The sequence below is a fragment of the Lagopus muta genome, chromosome 2 (genome assembly GCF_023343835.1).
Source record: "Lagopus muta isolate bLagMut1 chromosome 2, bLagMut1 primary, whole genome shotgun sequence".
In the NCBI taxonomy this organism is placed as follows: domain Eukaryota; kingdom Metazoa; phylum Chordata; class Aves; order Galliformes; family Phasianidae; genus Lagopus; species Lagopus muta.
Window position 1 is genome coordinate 34,368,844 of NC_064434.1, and position 16,859 is coordinate 34,385,702.

General features: G+C 37.7%; 1 protein-coding gene across 1 annotated transcript in view; it reads left to right on the forward strand.

Moving 5' to 3' along the window:
- The window catches only part of ZNF292 (zinc finger protein 292), a 56,132-nt gene extending 39,593 nt beyond the window's left edge, over positions 1-16,539 (forward strand). Inside the window, exons 5-8 of the mRNA XM_048935313.1 lie at positions 1,913-2,115; positions 4,805-4,941; positions 6,018-6,159; positions 7,798-16,539. Coding sequence (XP_048791270.1) covers positions 1,913-2,115; positions 4,805-4,941; positions 6,018-6,159; positions 7,798-14,955 — 7,640 coding nt within the window. The 3' untranslated portion in view covers positions 14,956-16,539. The remainder of the gene's footprint in view (positions 1-1,912; positions 2,116-4,804; positions 4,942-6,017; positions 6,160-7,797) is intronic.
- The last annotated feature ends 320 nt before the right edge of the window (positions 16,540-16,859 follow it).

A 16,859-nucleotide genomic window follows, 5' to 3' on the forward strand; every position in this document is an offset into this window, starting at 1 on the left:
CAGAAAAACATTGCTTATGCTATTTGAAAGGAAAGTGTCTCATCATCTTATCATAAATGCAAAAACGACTACCATCTACCAATTTTCTGTTGGTAGTCGTGCTGTAGTCGTCCTTTGTTATAGCATGAATAAAAACTGTTTATATCTTCTTCGACGTGGAGAAAAGAAGAGAGTCTCACTTGATTGGATACTCTTACACATCAGTGAGCCATGGATGATCGTTTGTAATAGTGTTGAAGATTTCTGAACAAACATCTAACAAGCTGGTTGAAATGATTCAACCAGAAACCTTAAAATGTGTGAAAGATAACAATGAGGTCTAGCTGGCATTGCATCTGCTAAAGGCAGTATTTTCTGCCCTAAATTTACATGCTTCTGATTAAAGAGAATGGCTGACCTAATTTCAACTGCAAGGCAATCTTTTAGTAATACCCTATATAAGTAGCTAGAAGAAGGAAAAATCATGAGATAAAATGGAAGACAGTCATGAATCGAAATCTAACTTAGGAGGAGAGGAAGTAAAGAATAAAAGTTTTATTGTTTTCTTTCAACAAACCTCATGTTCTATATACTAATATCCCAAATAACAGACTGAGGTAATCAGTTTTATAGATGCTGAAATTGCTTGATTATTTCATCAGGATCTAACAAGACATTGGAAATGAAGAGAATATAATAAACTGGATGTATGGGTAACATGCTGGAAGTGAAATTCAGTGCAAGTGTGTTCAGAGAAATGTAACACGTGTTTCTATCAGTATTTTTCAAGAAGAGAGCATTGCAAATGCCCAGATGGTTTCAGGAACGGGTGATGGAAATACACAAAGGCTGGAAATAATCACATTTAAGTGAAGAGCAGCAGCTTATCCTAATGCCATAAATCTGATTTTTCCATAAAAGAATGATGCAAAGAAGGTTTGTAGGGAATACAGTCTAAACTTATATTGTGTGTGAATGCATTAAAAAGATTCTTTTCATACAGTATATAACTATAGCTTGTAGAAGCAGTTGTCACTGGGAGTGGTTGATGCCAAAAGGATTAAACAAAACTGATTGTCTGTGCCTATCTGGTTTTAATAAATGTTTTAGGTGTAATATTATGCTTCGTACTTCAAAGGTGAAATAATTTTCATCAGAAAATTATTAAAGATCTGGATGAGACCTGAGGTATATTTGTTGGAATGGAAACAACCTTTGTTTCTCCTCTTCCATAGGATTATTCAGCCTTCTACTGAAACACATAGTGCTGGAATAGGCATGGCAGAGTTTTGACTCTAACAGCAGTGTGCTGTTAGAGCAGAATATAATTGAATACAATCTAGCCATTCCCATGGCTTTGAATTTTAAACTGTACACAGTCAAGTGCTTACAAGACAAACCTCTTATTTGGCTGAAAAACTTTAAAAGGGAGTTTAACTTTATTGTATGAATGCATAATATGAAATATTTAACAGTATTTCAAAGAACTTCAGATACTTCGTCACCTTTATCCTTCAGTAGCAAAGTCTTTAAAATGCAGCTTTTAGCAGTGATACAGCACAAAAGCATAAGGAAGGATGTGAGCGTAGTAGTGGCTTCTTGTCCTCTTTCTGTAGAATTATAATTAAGTGGTGCCTAAACATTTTAACATTTATATGCCTTTTTAAACCTGTTTTGCACGTGGCTGTTTTGCCAAGAAATAAGGATGAATTAAAACTTGCAAGTAGAATAAAGGGTTTACTGTAGCAGAGAATCCTTGTAGTAAATAAGTACAGCTTTCAAAGATGCTTTTTGTCTATGCTTCATACCTTTTGTACCCTGTTTAATTTGTATAGAATTTGTAGGCTAACCATGAATGATTAAATGCTAACTGTTAATTCTGTGATTTGCTATGAAACGTGTATGTAACTTTTTGGCTTGTTTTTCTTTGAAGTGAATGAATTTTTAGTGTTTGAAGGCCCTGTCCTGCTGGATATGCGTATTAAACACCTCATGAAAACAAAGCAATTAACACAAGCTACTGCCCTGGCAAAACTCTGCTCTGACCATCCAGAAATCAGTGCACAAGGCAATTTCAAGCAAACCTACTTGGTCTGTCTTTGTTCAGGATCACCAAATGAAAAGCTAATGGAGGAAGTAAGTAAAAAATACTTATTTCTTTATTGAAGATGAAATCACCAATTATAGTTATGTAACTATAGTTACATATAGCTGCTTTCATGGAGAAGATACTTAGATTTAAAATATGATTAATGTACTTTATTTTATTTTTCTTTTCATTTAAGGCACTTTTAAACTGTTAGTAGTGATTCTTAATTAAAACATTTGTGGAAGTGGAATACTGGGTCCCTAGTAGATATTTTCTGGCTCTACCACAATGGTACCTTTAATTTTACTTAAAATATTTAGATTTCTGCCTTAGTTCCTGTTAGTGAAGTGGAGATAATGATTTTGCCACTCTTAGAAATCTAACTGTAACTTTCTGCAAAGTACTTAGCACATAGGATGGAGCCCTTAGGTGCTACTTTCGGTTCAGGCAACAAATGCAGTGTTTCTGACCTAAGTGTCCATGTCAGGAAATAACAATTTACTTAAAGAAGGTGGGGAAATTGAAGATGGAATCAGATACTTGATCTGGTTTGAAATGTTCTTCTCACTTTTCCTTTTTCCTTTTTTTTTTCCTTGTTAAGGGAAAGCTAACTCCAACCATCAGGACATTTTGACTGCATCTCTTTGCTGGTTTTTTTTTGTCTCTGTCTTTTTGTCTCTTACGCTAATAATAAGTAATAAACATGTTGAAATAGGTCTTAAAAGAGATGAAAATTATGCAGTTGGAGTTGGAGGAGCCTCCTACTTGAGATGTAGACTAAATTCTGAGATGACAGCATCTCCCTGGACATGTTGGTCTGAGGGAGGTAGGATCCATCTTACAATCCCACCTCTGGCTACTGTAGGCCTTTTCAGAACAGTCTCAGGAATCCCAGCAAGAGCTCAATAAGGGAAGCTATGGCAGGATTGTGTGATCTTATGTTTGTTTACTAAACTTGGAATTTGTGGCCCTGTAAAAATGCTTCCTTCAATACTCAGTGCTGTCTCGCTCCAAAGCAGAATGGGCTCAGTCAGTGAGTGAATCGTGACTCCAATGGACAAAAGGAAGGGATAGCCTTATTTCTTAGGATGCCATAGCACACACAAGAGCTATCTCAGATAACTTAATACATGTATTTCCAAATCTTGGTTTCCTTAGCTTGGACTGCCTGTCTTTGCAGCTTCAGCTGCAATGGTTTGCAGTAGTGCTAATCGTTTTGGAAAGTTCATGTATTACAGACCAGAAGGCAGACGTGTCAGGCTGGACTTCTGAACTGAAAGGGATAGCCCTTTCATGGTTTGAGAATGGTATGAGAAAATGGAAATTTAATGCAAGTATGAGAAATGGTATGGTATTATATCCATTTAAAACAGGCAGTGAAGTAGCATTTGTGCTCATTTTCAGCTTGAATTAGTCTAGTAGTTTGCTTCAAAAATGTGAAGAATTTAAATCTGCAGGATGTGAAATGCCAAGACATACAGGCTTGTGGCACAATCTGTACAGACTGTTGCTAGAAGCCCATATAAACTCTGATAGACTGGAAAAACGATTCAGAAAAAAAAAACATGCTTTTATTTTAAGATCAGCATCACATATTCTTCCGTAAGCTTTTCACTCATGGGCCCCCTGTGAGAGAAGTGCTGAGCAAAGCAGGCTTTGTCTGAGTTGGTATGACAGTTATGTTTATCTATCCTCTCTGAGGTCTTGAGAGAAACAGAAGATGACCTTGAGATTCTTAAACCTCAAATGACTGGCAGTGAAGGGTTACTAGTATATTTACAAGCCCACAATTTAGAGGAAAAAATGAGTTGTATTTTTCAAAATTGTAGCTTAATTGCTGGGGCAATATCTGGATATGATGCCAAACCAAACTGTGCTACCACTGTATTCAAAATACCAAACTAGTTATTTGGATTGAGGTTTTTTTTTCTAGCTTTGGGATTTCTCGTGATTACTCGAGAGATTTTCAGCAGTGCAGTTGGAAAAGCCAAGTAGTTCTTCAGCTGCCAGCTCTGAAGAGTGTCCTGCCAGATGTGCTAATTGATGTAATCAAACCAGTCTGCTGAGAATCAAAATAGACAGTAGTAGTTTCAACAACTGTGCTGATTCATTACTGATACAATTGTCTAGTACTACTGGGTGACTTTTTTGCTTTGTTTTTACTATGAAGCTAAGTGCTTGCATTGTGGCTCAAATTTTTATATTAAATTACATTGTATAAACTGTAATATTCTTGCAGGCATTCAGTTGACCTGCTTCATCTGTGCAGCTTCCTTATTAATTTTTGAAAAAAATACAGGAATGTTCATGTTAAACTTTCATACTCATTAATTGACCTGCTATTGTATTAAATTAAAAGTAGTAACATCAGGGACTAGTTTCAGGTAATAGTCTTTTTGTTTTAGGCTGCAATTTATCTTAGTACTACCATAAGTAGTTTTAATTACTATCAGTGTGCAGTACATATGGATAATTAATGATACACTCCAAGAAATTTGTGACTGGGACATTAGGTTCAAGTTTGATGTCTTTAAGAAACAAGCTTCAGAAAAAGCTTTTTTGTTAGCATAATCAATTTTGACTGGCTGGAAACACTGATTTTCTTTGAGTTGCATCACGGTGTAATAGAGTCAACTGTTCACAAGGTTACAAAGTCTTTTTGCAAAGGTTTAGATTAATGCTTATCTGAAAATGAAGCCACATGCTTAGTATTGGTCTTGTTTTCTTTCCTCACAGATTGCAGAAGTAGATTGCAAAGATGCTCTAGAAATGATCTGTAACCTGGAATCTGATGGAGATGAGAAAAGTGCTCTAATTTTATGTGCAGCGTTTTTATCTCGCCAGCTTCAGCAAGGAGAGATGTACTGTGCCTGGTGGGTTTGAGTATTGTTTTCTGTCTGGTGCAGTGTAAATTTATTTAGGGAAGATAGAGCTGGTCCATCAGTTGACTTTCTTTGTCTCATAATATCCATGAGCTGAACAGGAAAGAGATGAGACTTCTGGAAAGCTTTTATTTATTTATTTATTTATTTTAAAGAAAGAAAAAGTATTTTATAAGATTAGCTTTAATTATTGGAGTTTGAATGCTGCACGGTATGAAAAGGTACTAACAAATACTAGTAGCTGGTTAGTCATTTATCCTGACAGTAATCTTATGCTGTAGAAGTAAGGAATTTAATATCTGCAGGCAGGTAAACAGCCTTATGATGAATTTAATGCATAAAAACTTTTTCCTTCTGTCTTTGTTTCATAACACGTTTGTTTATCATGATAAATTCTAGAAGCTGGGGTGCTCTTTCCTATAGATTAAAATGCTTAGTATTTTGGGTTTGCTGTCACCAGTGTGGATTTGCTGTGCTTCTGCACCTCATTTCTTGTACAGCAGTGGTAGAACATCTCTTAGTGGTGGATTTTGTGTTAACAGGTTCTGCTAAAGTTTTGCAGGTTATACCATTCTGTAGGATACTCAGTACCCTTGGCTGTTTGTACCTAAGGAGAACTTTTAGTATCAGAGATGAAGTAGTGAGTTAACTACTACTACTGTTTGGGTTTGGGACCTAATTTCTTGCTAAAGCAAGTTAAATTCGTATCCATAAAGCAGCTCAAGAAAAATTTACGTACCACAGAGAAAAGTGATCTTCCTATAGCTATTAATAATTACTGACAATGCAGAAGTGTAAAACCTTTCAAAACCACATAACAAGCCCACAAATTATGTAATTCGTGGCATTATTGCTTTATTCAGATTTTTCTTTTGGAATTGAGTCACTGTGGTGGCTTTTAAAACTGGGTATTAATAATGTGGGTATACTAATAAAAGCTATAAAACGTGAGTAAATTCATATTTTCATTTTCCCAAAGACAAAATGGAAACTTCTCGACTCTGCATTTCTTGTGATCAGATGAAAGATTGTGTTGCTGGCCCTGAAACGTTGTTCTCTTGTTCTAGGGAACTGACTCTTTTCTGGAGTAAACTGCAGCAAAGGGTAGAGCCTTCTATTCAAGTGTATCTAGAGAGATGTCGTCAACTTTCTGTGTTAACTAAGACTGTTTATCACATTTTCTTCCTGATCAAAGTAATTAACTCAGAGGTAAGGATATTCCTGAAAGAATATTTTAATGCAATTTAAATGGAACTATAAGTAGGAAGGTATGAAAGCTGCTTAGATAGCCAGTCTTTTAGGGACAATCATAATTGGTTTTAGGAAATGATAACAACCTCTTTGTATAGGTGAACTGCAAGTTGATTCATTTTAAATCATTGTCACACTCTGGTCATTTGAGAGAAAAAAAATGAGTTAAAAAAAAAAGAAAAGATTGAAATGCCACAGCTGAGATGAAATAAAATGTAAAGGTGAAGTTACAGCTTTCTGCTATTGTTTGTATTTACCAAATAAGGTATTTTCTGTTACCAGGTATTAATATTCCTCTTTATTATTTTCCGTATTTCAGATATTGTGGAAGATGTCATCTTACGGATGACTGGAGGAACTAAAGGCTCTATATTAGTGTATAAGAATATTATGGAAATAAAGGAGGAGGGGAAAAAAAAAGAACAACCGAAAACATTTTAATCTGCCACAAAGAATGCAGTTTGTTTTGATAAATGAAGTACTTGCCTTTTGTGGACTTAGATACACATCTCAGTTTATATGTCTCAGTTTCATGTAATTTTCCTAGTTTTCTATCAGCAGTTGCACTATTTAATGTTTATAGCCAAGTTTAGCTCTTCCAAAAGCTTTTAGTTGGGTGAGATTTCTGTGATTCTTTGTATTCTAATTTCTTTTTTTCCTTTTGCATCATTCTGGCCTGGCTTATCGTAGGCTGATCACGATTTTTTCTGAAGGCCTGAACTAAATTGGAGTGGTAGGGGACAGTATTAAAAGCAGTCTGCTCCATGCCGTACTGATTTTTCCTTAGTGAACTGTAGGCTGTTTCACTGGTGGCAGAAATTTGAAACCATAGAAGTAGTAGATCTGTGCATTCATAAATGCACTTGACTTTATTTTCATCTATGTAGTGGCCTCTCTATGCATCCTTGGCAGCAAAAGGATCTGTAACATGAACATTAACATGATTTACTTTTCTGGAGGGTGTAAATGAGAAATGGGTGTACACGTGACTTTTGAAACACTGAAATGATGGAATATTTAGTTCCATTTATTATTTGCAGTTGGAATGAACCTTTGTGTTCAGTTATAATCAGTTGATTTTGAAGTGGAATAGTCTTCAAAACTAGAAGCAAACCCTTATGCCTTAAGTGATTTCCAAATTTTACAGCTTTTTTATAATCATGTGCTTCTCTTATTGTAGCTGTAGCACTTCTTACATTTATTTCTACTTAGTGTTAACTTAGTGCTCCATAGAAGTTTATTTTAAATAAATGTGACAAAACTGGCACTTGTTAATTTATGGAAAAGCCCCAGTACTGCTGTAATACAAACTGAAATCCTCTTTCATACAAGCTGAAAGTCACAAATATGGCAGAATGTACATTTAATATGTATTTTAATTGTGTCTAAGCTTTCAGTTTCTAGTAGCATGAAGACAAATCATGTAACTTAGCCTAGCATTTAAAGGTTATGCTTCTAAAAGAGTATATTATTAGATCCAGATGTATTTTCCTGACGCTTAGGATGTTTGTTTTTTATGAAAAAGTGAATATGATTTTTTAATTATTATTTATTTTTATTTAGAGCTGATTTACTAAGATTAATCTTGCTTTACAGATTGATGGTGCTGGACTTGCAACCTGCATTGAACTGTGTGTGAAAGCCTTGCGCTTGGAATCCAGTGAAAATGCAGATGTCAAGATATCTATTTGCAAGACTATCTCCTGTTTGCTTCCAGATGATTTGGAGGTTAAACGTGCTTGTCAGTTGAGTGAATTTCTTCTTGAACCCACTGTGGATGCATACTATGCTGTTGAAATGCTCTATAATCAGCCTGATCAAAAGTACGATGAAGAGAATCTTCCAATACCAAATTCATTGCGCTGTGAGCTCTTACTTGTACTGAAAACTCAGTGGCCTTTTGATCCAGAATTCTGGGACTGGAAAACTCTAAAGCGTCAGTGTCTGGCACTGATGGGAGAGGAAGCTTCCATTGTGTCATCGATAGATGAACTCAACGATAGTGAAGTGTATGAGAAGGTTGAGGATTGCCAAGAAGAGACTAAAGAAACCTCCATGAATGGGTTTGCTGGCAGTTTTGATGAAGCTACGAGCCTTCTTAAAGGTATCAGAGATGAAAAGCAGAAAAAGAGAGAAATTAAAAAACTCAGAGAGAGAGGATTCATATCAGCTAGATTCCGGAACTGGCAAGCTTATATGCAGTACTGTGTGTTATGTGACAAGGAATTTCTAGGTCACAGAATAGTTAGGCATGCTCAAAAACATTACAAAGATGGAATTTACAGTTGTCCTATTTGTGCCCAAAATTTTAATTCTAAAGAAAACTTTGTTCCCCATGTAACTTTGCATGTTAAAAAATCCAGCAAAGAGAGACTGGCAGCTATGAAACCGCTGAGAAGATTGGGAAGACCTCCTAAAATAGCAACTACCAACGAGAATCAGAAAACCAATTCTGTATCCAAACAGGAGCAGCGACCCATTAAGAAGAACAGTCTCTATTCAACAGACTTCATTGTATTTAATGATAATGATGGCTCTGATGATGACAATGATGATAAAGATAAACCATATGTACCAGAGATAGTGCCAGTTCAAAAGCCACTACCTGTTAATGAATTCACTTGCCCTGTAACGTTTTGTAAAAAAGGCTTTAAGTATTTTAAAAATCTAATAGCACATGCAAAGGGGCATAAGGATAATGAAGAAGCTAAACGTTTTCTAGAAATGCAAAGCAAAAAAGTGATTTGTCAGTACTGTAGACGACATTTTGTAAGTGTTACTCATCTGAATGATCATTTACAAATGCACTGTGGCAGCAAGCCTTATATCTGCATACAGATGAAATGCAAGGCTGGTTTTAACAGTTATGCTGAGCTGCTCACTCACAGGAAGGAGCATCAGGTCTTCAGAGCAAAGTGTATGTTTCCTAAATGTGGGAGAGTGTTTTCTGAAGCCTATTTACTGTATGATCACGAAGCACAACACTATAATACCTATACCTGTAAATTCACAGGCTGTGGAAAAGTGTACCGTTCTCAGAACGAACTGGAAAAGCATATTGAAGAACACAACAGGCAGCCTGAAAAAGTGCAACAGCCTGAAGGCCAGGCGAATCAATCTGATCTTAGTCAACCTTCTAAAGCTAATGAAAGTACTGATGGAGTTGCTGTTAAAGAGGAATCAGCATCTGCTCCAGCTGACAACCAAAGTAGTTTTACTGAAGGAGAAAACTATGTCTGGAATGAAATCAAAGCAGAACCGGTAGGGAGTGAAAGTGCCAATACATCCCCAAATACACTGCAGCAAAGTGATTCCTTGCCTAATGCTGCTCCAGAAGAGGCTGCTGCAGGTTCAGTGAAGACGGAAGTAGCAATTCCAGTGAGCAGTGTTAAGATGCTTGCAGTTAACCAGAAGATCCGAGACAACTTTGTAAGGAGAGGTAAATTGGCTGCTACTACCAGTAAAGTAGATCCCACTAAATCTGGAGCCCAGCAATTGTGCTCAACAGTTGATTCCTGTCTTCCAGTTTTCCAAGAAAGAAAGGAAGAGAATTGTCTCAATCAGTCTCAGAATGTTCAAAATGTATCTGTGAGTTCGAATACACTAAAACCAGAAGCCCTTGAATCCAAAAGCTTAGAAGGGCAAGTAAACATTGTAAACACGCTTAGCATGCAGAATCAGGCAGGATACCGAAACAGTGTTCCCATTTCCAAACTTGAAATTGAAGACAGTATTAAAGCTGCAGCTAATCTATACAACCTACCTTTAAAAACTTTAGAAAGTATTACATTTATTCCATCACAGCCTAGCATAAATAATTCCTTAGTTCCAACTGTGTCACCAGCAGCACCAGTTCAGAAATTTAGTTGCCAGGTTGAGGGGTGTACTCGAACGTACAACTCATCACAGAGCATTGGCAAACACATGAAGGCAGCGCACCCCGATCAATATGCTACGTTTAAAATGCAACGTAAGAATAAGAAACCACGAAAATCCAGCAATTTACAAAACGTTGAAAACGATGAAAAGATTGTCTGTCTGATGCCATCTCAAGTGGGCAATCCTAACGGTGCTGCTTTTACTGCACAGAACAAAACTAATTCGAATCCTACCTGTTCCAGTCAAGCGCAACACCTCTCAACTACACTTTTCCCAACTCACTTAGAAAATATGACCAATCCTGTGTTGCCTGTAGTGGAAAGTGTTATAAATCCAAGTTTGTCTACTCGTATTAAAAGTGAGCCTGAAAGTGTTTTATGTTCACAAATGGAAAATCTGTCTGGTGTAACCTTGCCTTCCCAGTTGGAAGATCTGGCAAAAAGAGTTATGCCTCTGAATATTGATGGCAGTTCAGATCCTTTTCTTCCTTTGCCTGCAGAGAATGGTCCAATGTCTCTTTTTCCTTCACCATCAGAGAACGCCCCAAGCTCAGTCTTCTCACAACTGGAAAACAACACAAACAACTTTTCGTCACAACTAGAAGGAAATAGCAGTTCTGCTTTCCCAAAAGAGGAAACTATTGATCAATTGTTTCCTTCACGAGTGAATAATGAAAACAACTTCAGTGAAACCAGTTCTCAACTTCCAACTCCAGAAAAGATGAAAAAGGACCGTGGCCGGGGTCCAAATGGAAAAGAAAGGAAGCCAAAACATAACAAGCGGGCAAAGTGGCCAGCAATAATTAGAGATGGTAAATTTATCTGTAGCAGGTGTTTCAGAGTTTTTACTAATCCTCGATCACTTGGTGGTCACTTATCTAAGAGGTCATACTGTAAGCCTCTTGAAGGATCAGAAATTTCTGCAGAAGCTCTGCAAGCTAATGGACAGTCTTTGCTTGCTAGTATGATTCTTTCCTCAAATTCATTAAGCTTGCAGCAACCCCAGGAGCCTACTTTCAATCCAGAATTGTGTTTTAAGGATCCAGCATTCCTGCAATTGCTTGCATCTGAAAATCGTTCTACGGCCTTACTGCAGACCATGTTCCCAAGGGCCAACGTGCCTAACTTTAATACCAGTGGAAATGAGGAAGGAAATCAAATTATAAAACAAGCTTTGGAAACCGCAGGCATTTCAAGTACCTTTGATACCACGGATGTACTTCCACATATCGTTACAACAAGTTGCGTCACTGGTACAACTCAAATAAATGCAACTGTTCTTCCCAATTCAACCATGTCACCTCTGTTGCAGACAGTCTGCAACCCAAGTACTCTGCTAACAGACCAAAACAGGACCCTCAATACCAAAATTCCTTCAGTAAACGAGTGCAAGAGTTTGCCTGTTTTTGCAACAGATGATTTAATGCTGAAGACAATTGAGAATGGCCTATGCTCTAGCTCATTTTCTAATGCTGCTGCAGCAGCACAAACCTTTGCAGGGAACGCTTCGCGAGTTTCAGTTATAAGTACTCCTAATAATTCAGTATCAAATAACTCAAATAAGAAGGGAACCAGTGCTTCAAAGAGGAAGAGAAAAGCAACTACACCCTTAGTTGCACCGAACATAGCACAGAAAGTAGCAGTAAATAATATAACAACGGGTCTTCTAGCCAAAAGCTCTGAAGGAAACATGCAAACACAGGGAGATAAATTTCAGTCCAACTTGGTAGCAAATTGTGATTCCCAAGCAGTGGCGGAAAGTCTCACACAGAAACTCAATAATGCTGACAATCAGTTATTCGTGGCCAGTGTCAAAGAGAACTTCAAAACAAACCTTGAGACTCGTACATTAACGGTGAAAGCTGAAAATGGGGATTCCCAAATGATGGCTACAAATTCTTGTGTGCAGGCCAATTCAGAGGAGCAGATTTCAGAAGACAGTGTTATTCAGAACTTTGAAAAAACCCTTGAAATAATTAAAAGTGCCATGAATTCACAGATGCTTGAGGTGAAAACTGAGATTCAGGATACTGGCACTGCTTCGGAACAGAACTTGCAAGTAAATACCACACAAACTTCTTCAGGAAATTCTTCAAGTAGTGTGCTGTTACCCACTCACACACAGTTTGCAGTGCATTCAGGGAATGTCACTGCTGCAAAGAGTAACTCTACTCAGTCTGAAACATCTCAAAAAGTTGATAGTCAAATACTGGAAATTTTGGAGGGCTTACAAAAACTGAAACTCGAAAATGATTCATCCATTCAGATCTCTGAGAGTGTTTGCCACTGTGCCCCAGCAGATACTCTAGCACCAGCAGTTCCTGTTGTACCAATTGAAAACAAGCCCCTCGTCCAGGTATCTTCAGAAACGATTATTCACTTTAGTGACAAAGTTAATAAGCCTTTTGTGTGTCAGAATCAAGGTTGCAACTATAGTGCAATGACAAAAGATGCGTTGTTTAAACACTATGGCAAGGTTCACCAGTACACTGCAGAAATGATACTGGAAATTAAGAAACATCAGCTGAAGTACGCCCCATTCAAGTGTGTTGTTGCTAGCTGTCCAAAGACATTTACGCGAAACTCTAATCTCCGAGCACACTGCCAGCTTGTACATCATTTTACAACAGAAGAGATGGTAAAATTAAAAATTAAAAGGCCTTATGGCAGAAGGTCTCAAAATGAAATTGTAAACACAACTTCGCAACCTGTTGAAATAAATTTGCAGACACTAATAACAGAAAACAAAACTGCAGCTCCGTTGGACAAAGAAGGTCAGATAAAAGAAGCTCTAGAGCCTGTAAATGTCTTGGAAAAGTTACTACCTGAGAAAAATATTCCTGAAAAACTGGAAACACCTCCCCAGGTGGTTTCCGTTCCATTGGAGCAGCATAACGCAGACGCTTTTGGTGATCCAGAGGCAAAAGTACGCAAAGTTAGGAGGCACAGGAAAGAAAAAGATGAGAGAAAACGTCGGAAGCCCGTAACAAAACCTCTGGAGTTTCCAACCAGATACAGTCCTTACAGACCATATCGATGCGTCCATCAGGGCTGCTTCGCAGCGTTTACAATTCAACAAAATCTAATTCTTCATTATCAAGCTGTGCACAAATCAGACCTTCCTGCCTTCTCTGCTGAAGTGGAGGAGGAGAGTGAGGCAGGTAAGGAGGAACGTGACGAGACTGAAACTAAACCCAGCATCAGAGAATTCAGGTGTGAGATGAGTGACTGCTCCCGAATATTCCAGGAGGTTCCTAGCTTGATACAGCATTACATGAAGCTTCATAACATGACCCCTGAGCAAATCAGAAACATGAAACCAGCTCCAGAGGCGGGAAGATTTTCTTGTGATCAGTCTCAATGTAAATCTTCATTTACAGTGTATTTCAACTACGTTACGCATCTGGAGACAGAGCACGGTGTTAAGATAAGGCCAAACAAGGTAGAAGATGACGGTGTATTCAAGTGTGATTGTGAGGGCTGTGACCGCATTTATGCTACTAGATCTAACCTCCTGAGGCATATTTTTAATAAACATAATGACAGGCATAAAGATCATCTAATAAGACCCAGAAGGCTGACACCAGGTCAGGAAAACATTTCAAGCAAAGCAAACCAGGAGAAACCAGTGAAGTCCAAACAGAGAGGACTGAAAAACAAATCGGGAAAGGAAAGCAGCAGGCTGTCGGAGAAAACAAAACGAAAGAAAAACGTTAACTTGGAAAACAAAAATGCAAAACCAATGCAAATTCAGGAAAATAAGGCTTATTCACTGAAACGCGGAAAGCACGTGTTTTCTATAAAAGCTAGAAATGAGGCATTATCCGAATGTACAAGCAGATTTGTAACTCAGTATCCGTGTATGATAAAAGGATGTTCTTCTGTAGTTACAAGCGAAAGTAACATCATAAGGCATTACAAATGCCACAAATTGTCCAAGGCCTTTACTTCACAACACAGAAATCTTCTCATTGTATCTAAACAGCACTCTGTGCCAGAAGTAAAGGAAATACCTTGTGAGCAGGAGGAGACTGACCAAAAAATTGATGTGGAAGGAACAGAACCAAGTTCGTTACCAAGCAATAATGATTCAAGCACATCAACATTGCCACAAAAAGAAACTGAGAAAGGTGAGAAGGACGAAGTGGATGAACTGACAGAACTCTTCATTACTAAACTGATTAACGAGGATTGTTCAAGTGCTGAAAATCAAGCAAAAATATCTTCCAGTGTAAATAATGACTCGCAGGAGACCAACTCCTGCCCCTCAGAGAAGCAAAAATCAAACAACTTAAAAAGAGCGAACAAAGAAAAAAACGTGTCTCAGAATAAGAGAAGAAGAACTGAGAAAGCAGAGGAGGTGCTGCCTGCTGAAGTGAGTAACCTGCACAGGGAGGAAGAGACTGCAGTTGCTATTCAGACAGCTGAAGAGCAGCCTGCAGCTTTTGACTGGAGTTCATTTAAGCCTATGGGTTTTGAAGTTTCATTCCTCAAATTCCTTGAGGAGTCTGCTGTGAAGCAAAAGAAAAGCACTGAAAGAGACCACCACAGCAGCGGAACCAAAAAAGGATCTCATTCAAACACACGAAAATCTAACGAGAAGACCTCCTTAGCAACAAGTAATAATGTCACTTGGTCATCTTCTGCAGCTGAAACCTTTGTACAGTTTGCCAATCCGTCACAGCTTCAGAGCTGTGATAATGTAAAGATAGTTTTAGACAAGACTTTTAAGGACTGCACTGAGCGTGCGTTGAAGCAACTTCAGGAAATGAGACCTACCGTCAGTTTGAGAAGACTTGATGAACACTGGGAAAATGATCCAGAAGTTACAGCTGCAAAAGAAAGAAAGGGTAATGAGAAGGGCACTCAAAACTGAAACCCTAATGTGTGTAACCATTACCTGTAATAAAGTTTATTTTCAATAGGAAGCCATCACGCATGCTAGTAACTGTCGAGCTCTTTTATTTTGAGGTGGTTTAATCTAGAGAAAAACATGACATTTGTCATGTAAATTTTCAGTTGTTTTTATCCCTATGGGACTTGAAGAACAGAATAATTGCTTCAGCTTTGTAAATACTTGATCAAAACCTCAACTTTCTATCAAATTGTCCTTTCCATGAACTAAATCTTTGTGAATTGTCTGTGATTGGTATCTTTCACCAGGTCACTGCTCATGTACAACAGTACTCTTTATTTGTAGATACATATTTTTTTTTTTGTATATATTTATTATTGTAAATCATTTGCTGCCACCAGCAGTCTGTAAGTCTAAACTATTAAATGACACATTTATATTCAGAATTTTAATTGTAACTAAGTGATCAAGTTTTTAAAACTGTCCTTTAATCATTTTAAATTAAGACCTTTTGAACTAAAACTAGTTAAGTCTCCCATATCCAGTTTATTTTGCGTAAAGCATTTATTTACAGGAGAGGAGCTGGATAAGATCACACTTCATAGATCCAACATACTGACACACTCATTTTTGTACATTTTAACATGCAGTATCTACGGATGATACTCACATGTAGTTAACTCATAAATATAATAGTTTTCTTATAACTACATTTTTTCATGGCTTTTAATTGGATACAAAGCATTTATGATTCCATAATAAAAAAAAATGGAAATGTGAATAAAATAGTTTGCTACATCGGAGATTTAAAACAATATTTGGTATTAAAGAATCCATTGTGAATGTGATAGAAAATTAGTAGTGTGGAGCAGTGTATATATTTGAGGTGGTGATTTGTGAAGTAGCCCAGTATTGCCTTAAATAAAATCACATTTCATTTCTTGTTTTATACATGTGATCTTATAAAGGTTATTTTTGTTTCTGTAACTTAGATTGGTGTATAGTTTAATTTTTGTTAAAAAATCAAAAAATCCAAAAACAAACCTTCAGAAACCGTTTCTGTAAATAGTGGGTTTATAAAACAGATGGTTTATTTTGATAATACCAGTTTGGTATCTATCTATAAAACGCGTGAGTCCTTACCGTCAAAAACTGAATAAACAAAGGCACTTTCTGAAAGGGAAGTGAGATTGTGATCTTACGGATACGCTCAGTGGTTGTGCTCTCTCGATGGCACGGGCTCTCCCTGCACTCCTTTGCCCCTTGCTGACTGTGTCTGGCACCGCTTGTGCCACCTCTGTCTTCTCCACACTGGAAGGAGCCCCCGGGGCGGTGCCACGCGTAGCACTCGGGTTCGGGGCGCTTCCTCTGTATGCTGCTAACTGACACGGCGGGTGTCCGGTTTGTTGAGTAACCAAAAGAGCCAATGTGATAATGGGAGCTGTCGGTATCTAGGAATCTGTGGTATTGTTGTTGGTATGTGATTGCGCGCGGCTCAGACGGGACAAGCCAGCTGGATTGTGCGGTACCAAAAATTTCTCTTGGATTATTCTCATACTGGATGTGACCTACCTTCAGTAATATAAAATAGTCTTTATCTTCGGAGAGACTGGCTTGCATTTTTTTTTTCTATAAACTTGTCTTGCCATGTAAAGCTTTGCATTAAATGCTTCACCTGATTGATTGTTTTTAAACCATTCACCTGGAATCTTTGACAGTTGACTTGAAGATCAATTCAGAGGGCAGGCTTCTGCAGCAGAACAAAGGGACTGGTTTTGAGAGCGATGATCTTGTATGAAAAAGCAAGAAGGCAGCAGCGTTTCAGCCTTGGAAATAGGGCTTCTTTTGCTCTTTGGTGCTAAGTTGTATGCCTTTTTACAAAGCATTTGCTTCCTTCTGAACAGAGTCCATTTGCTCATGTAAAC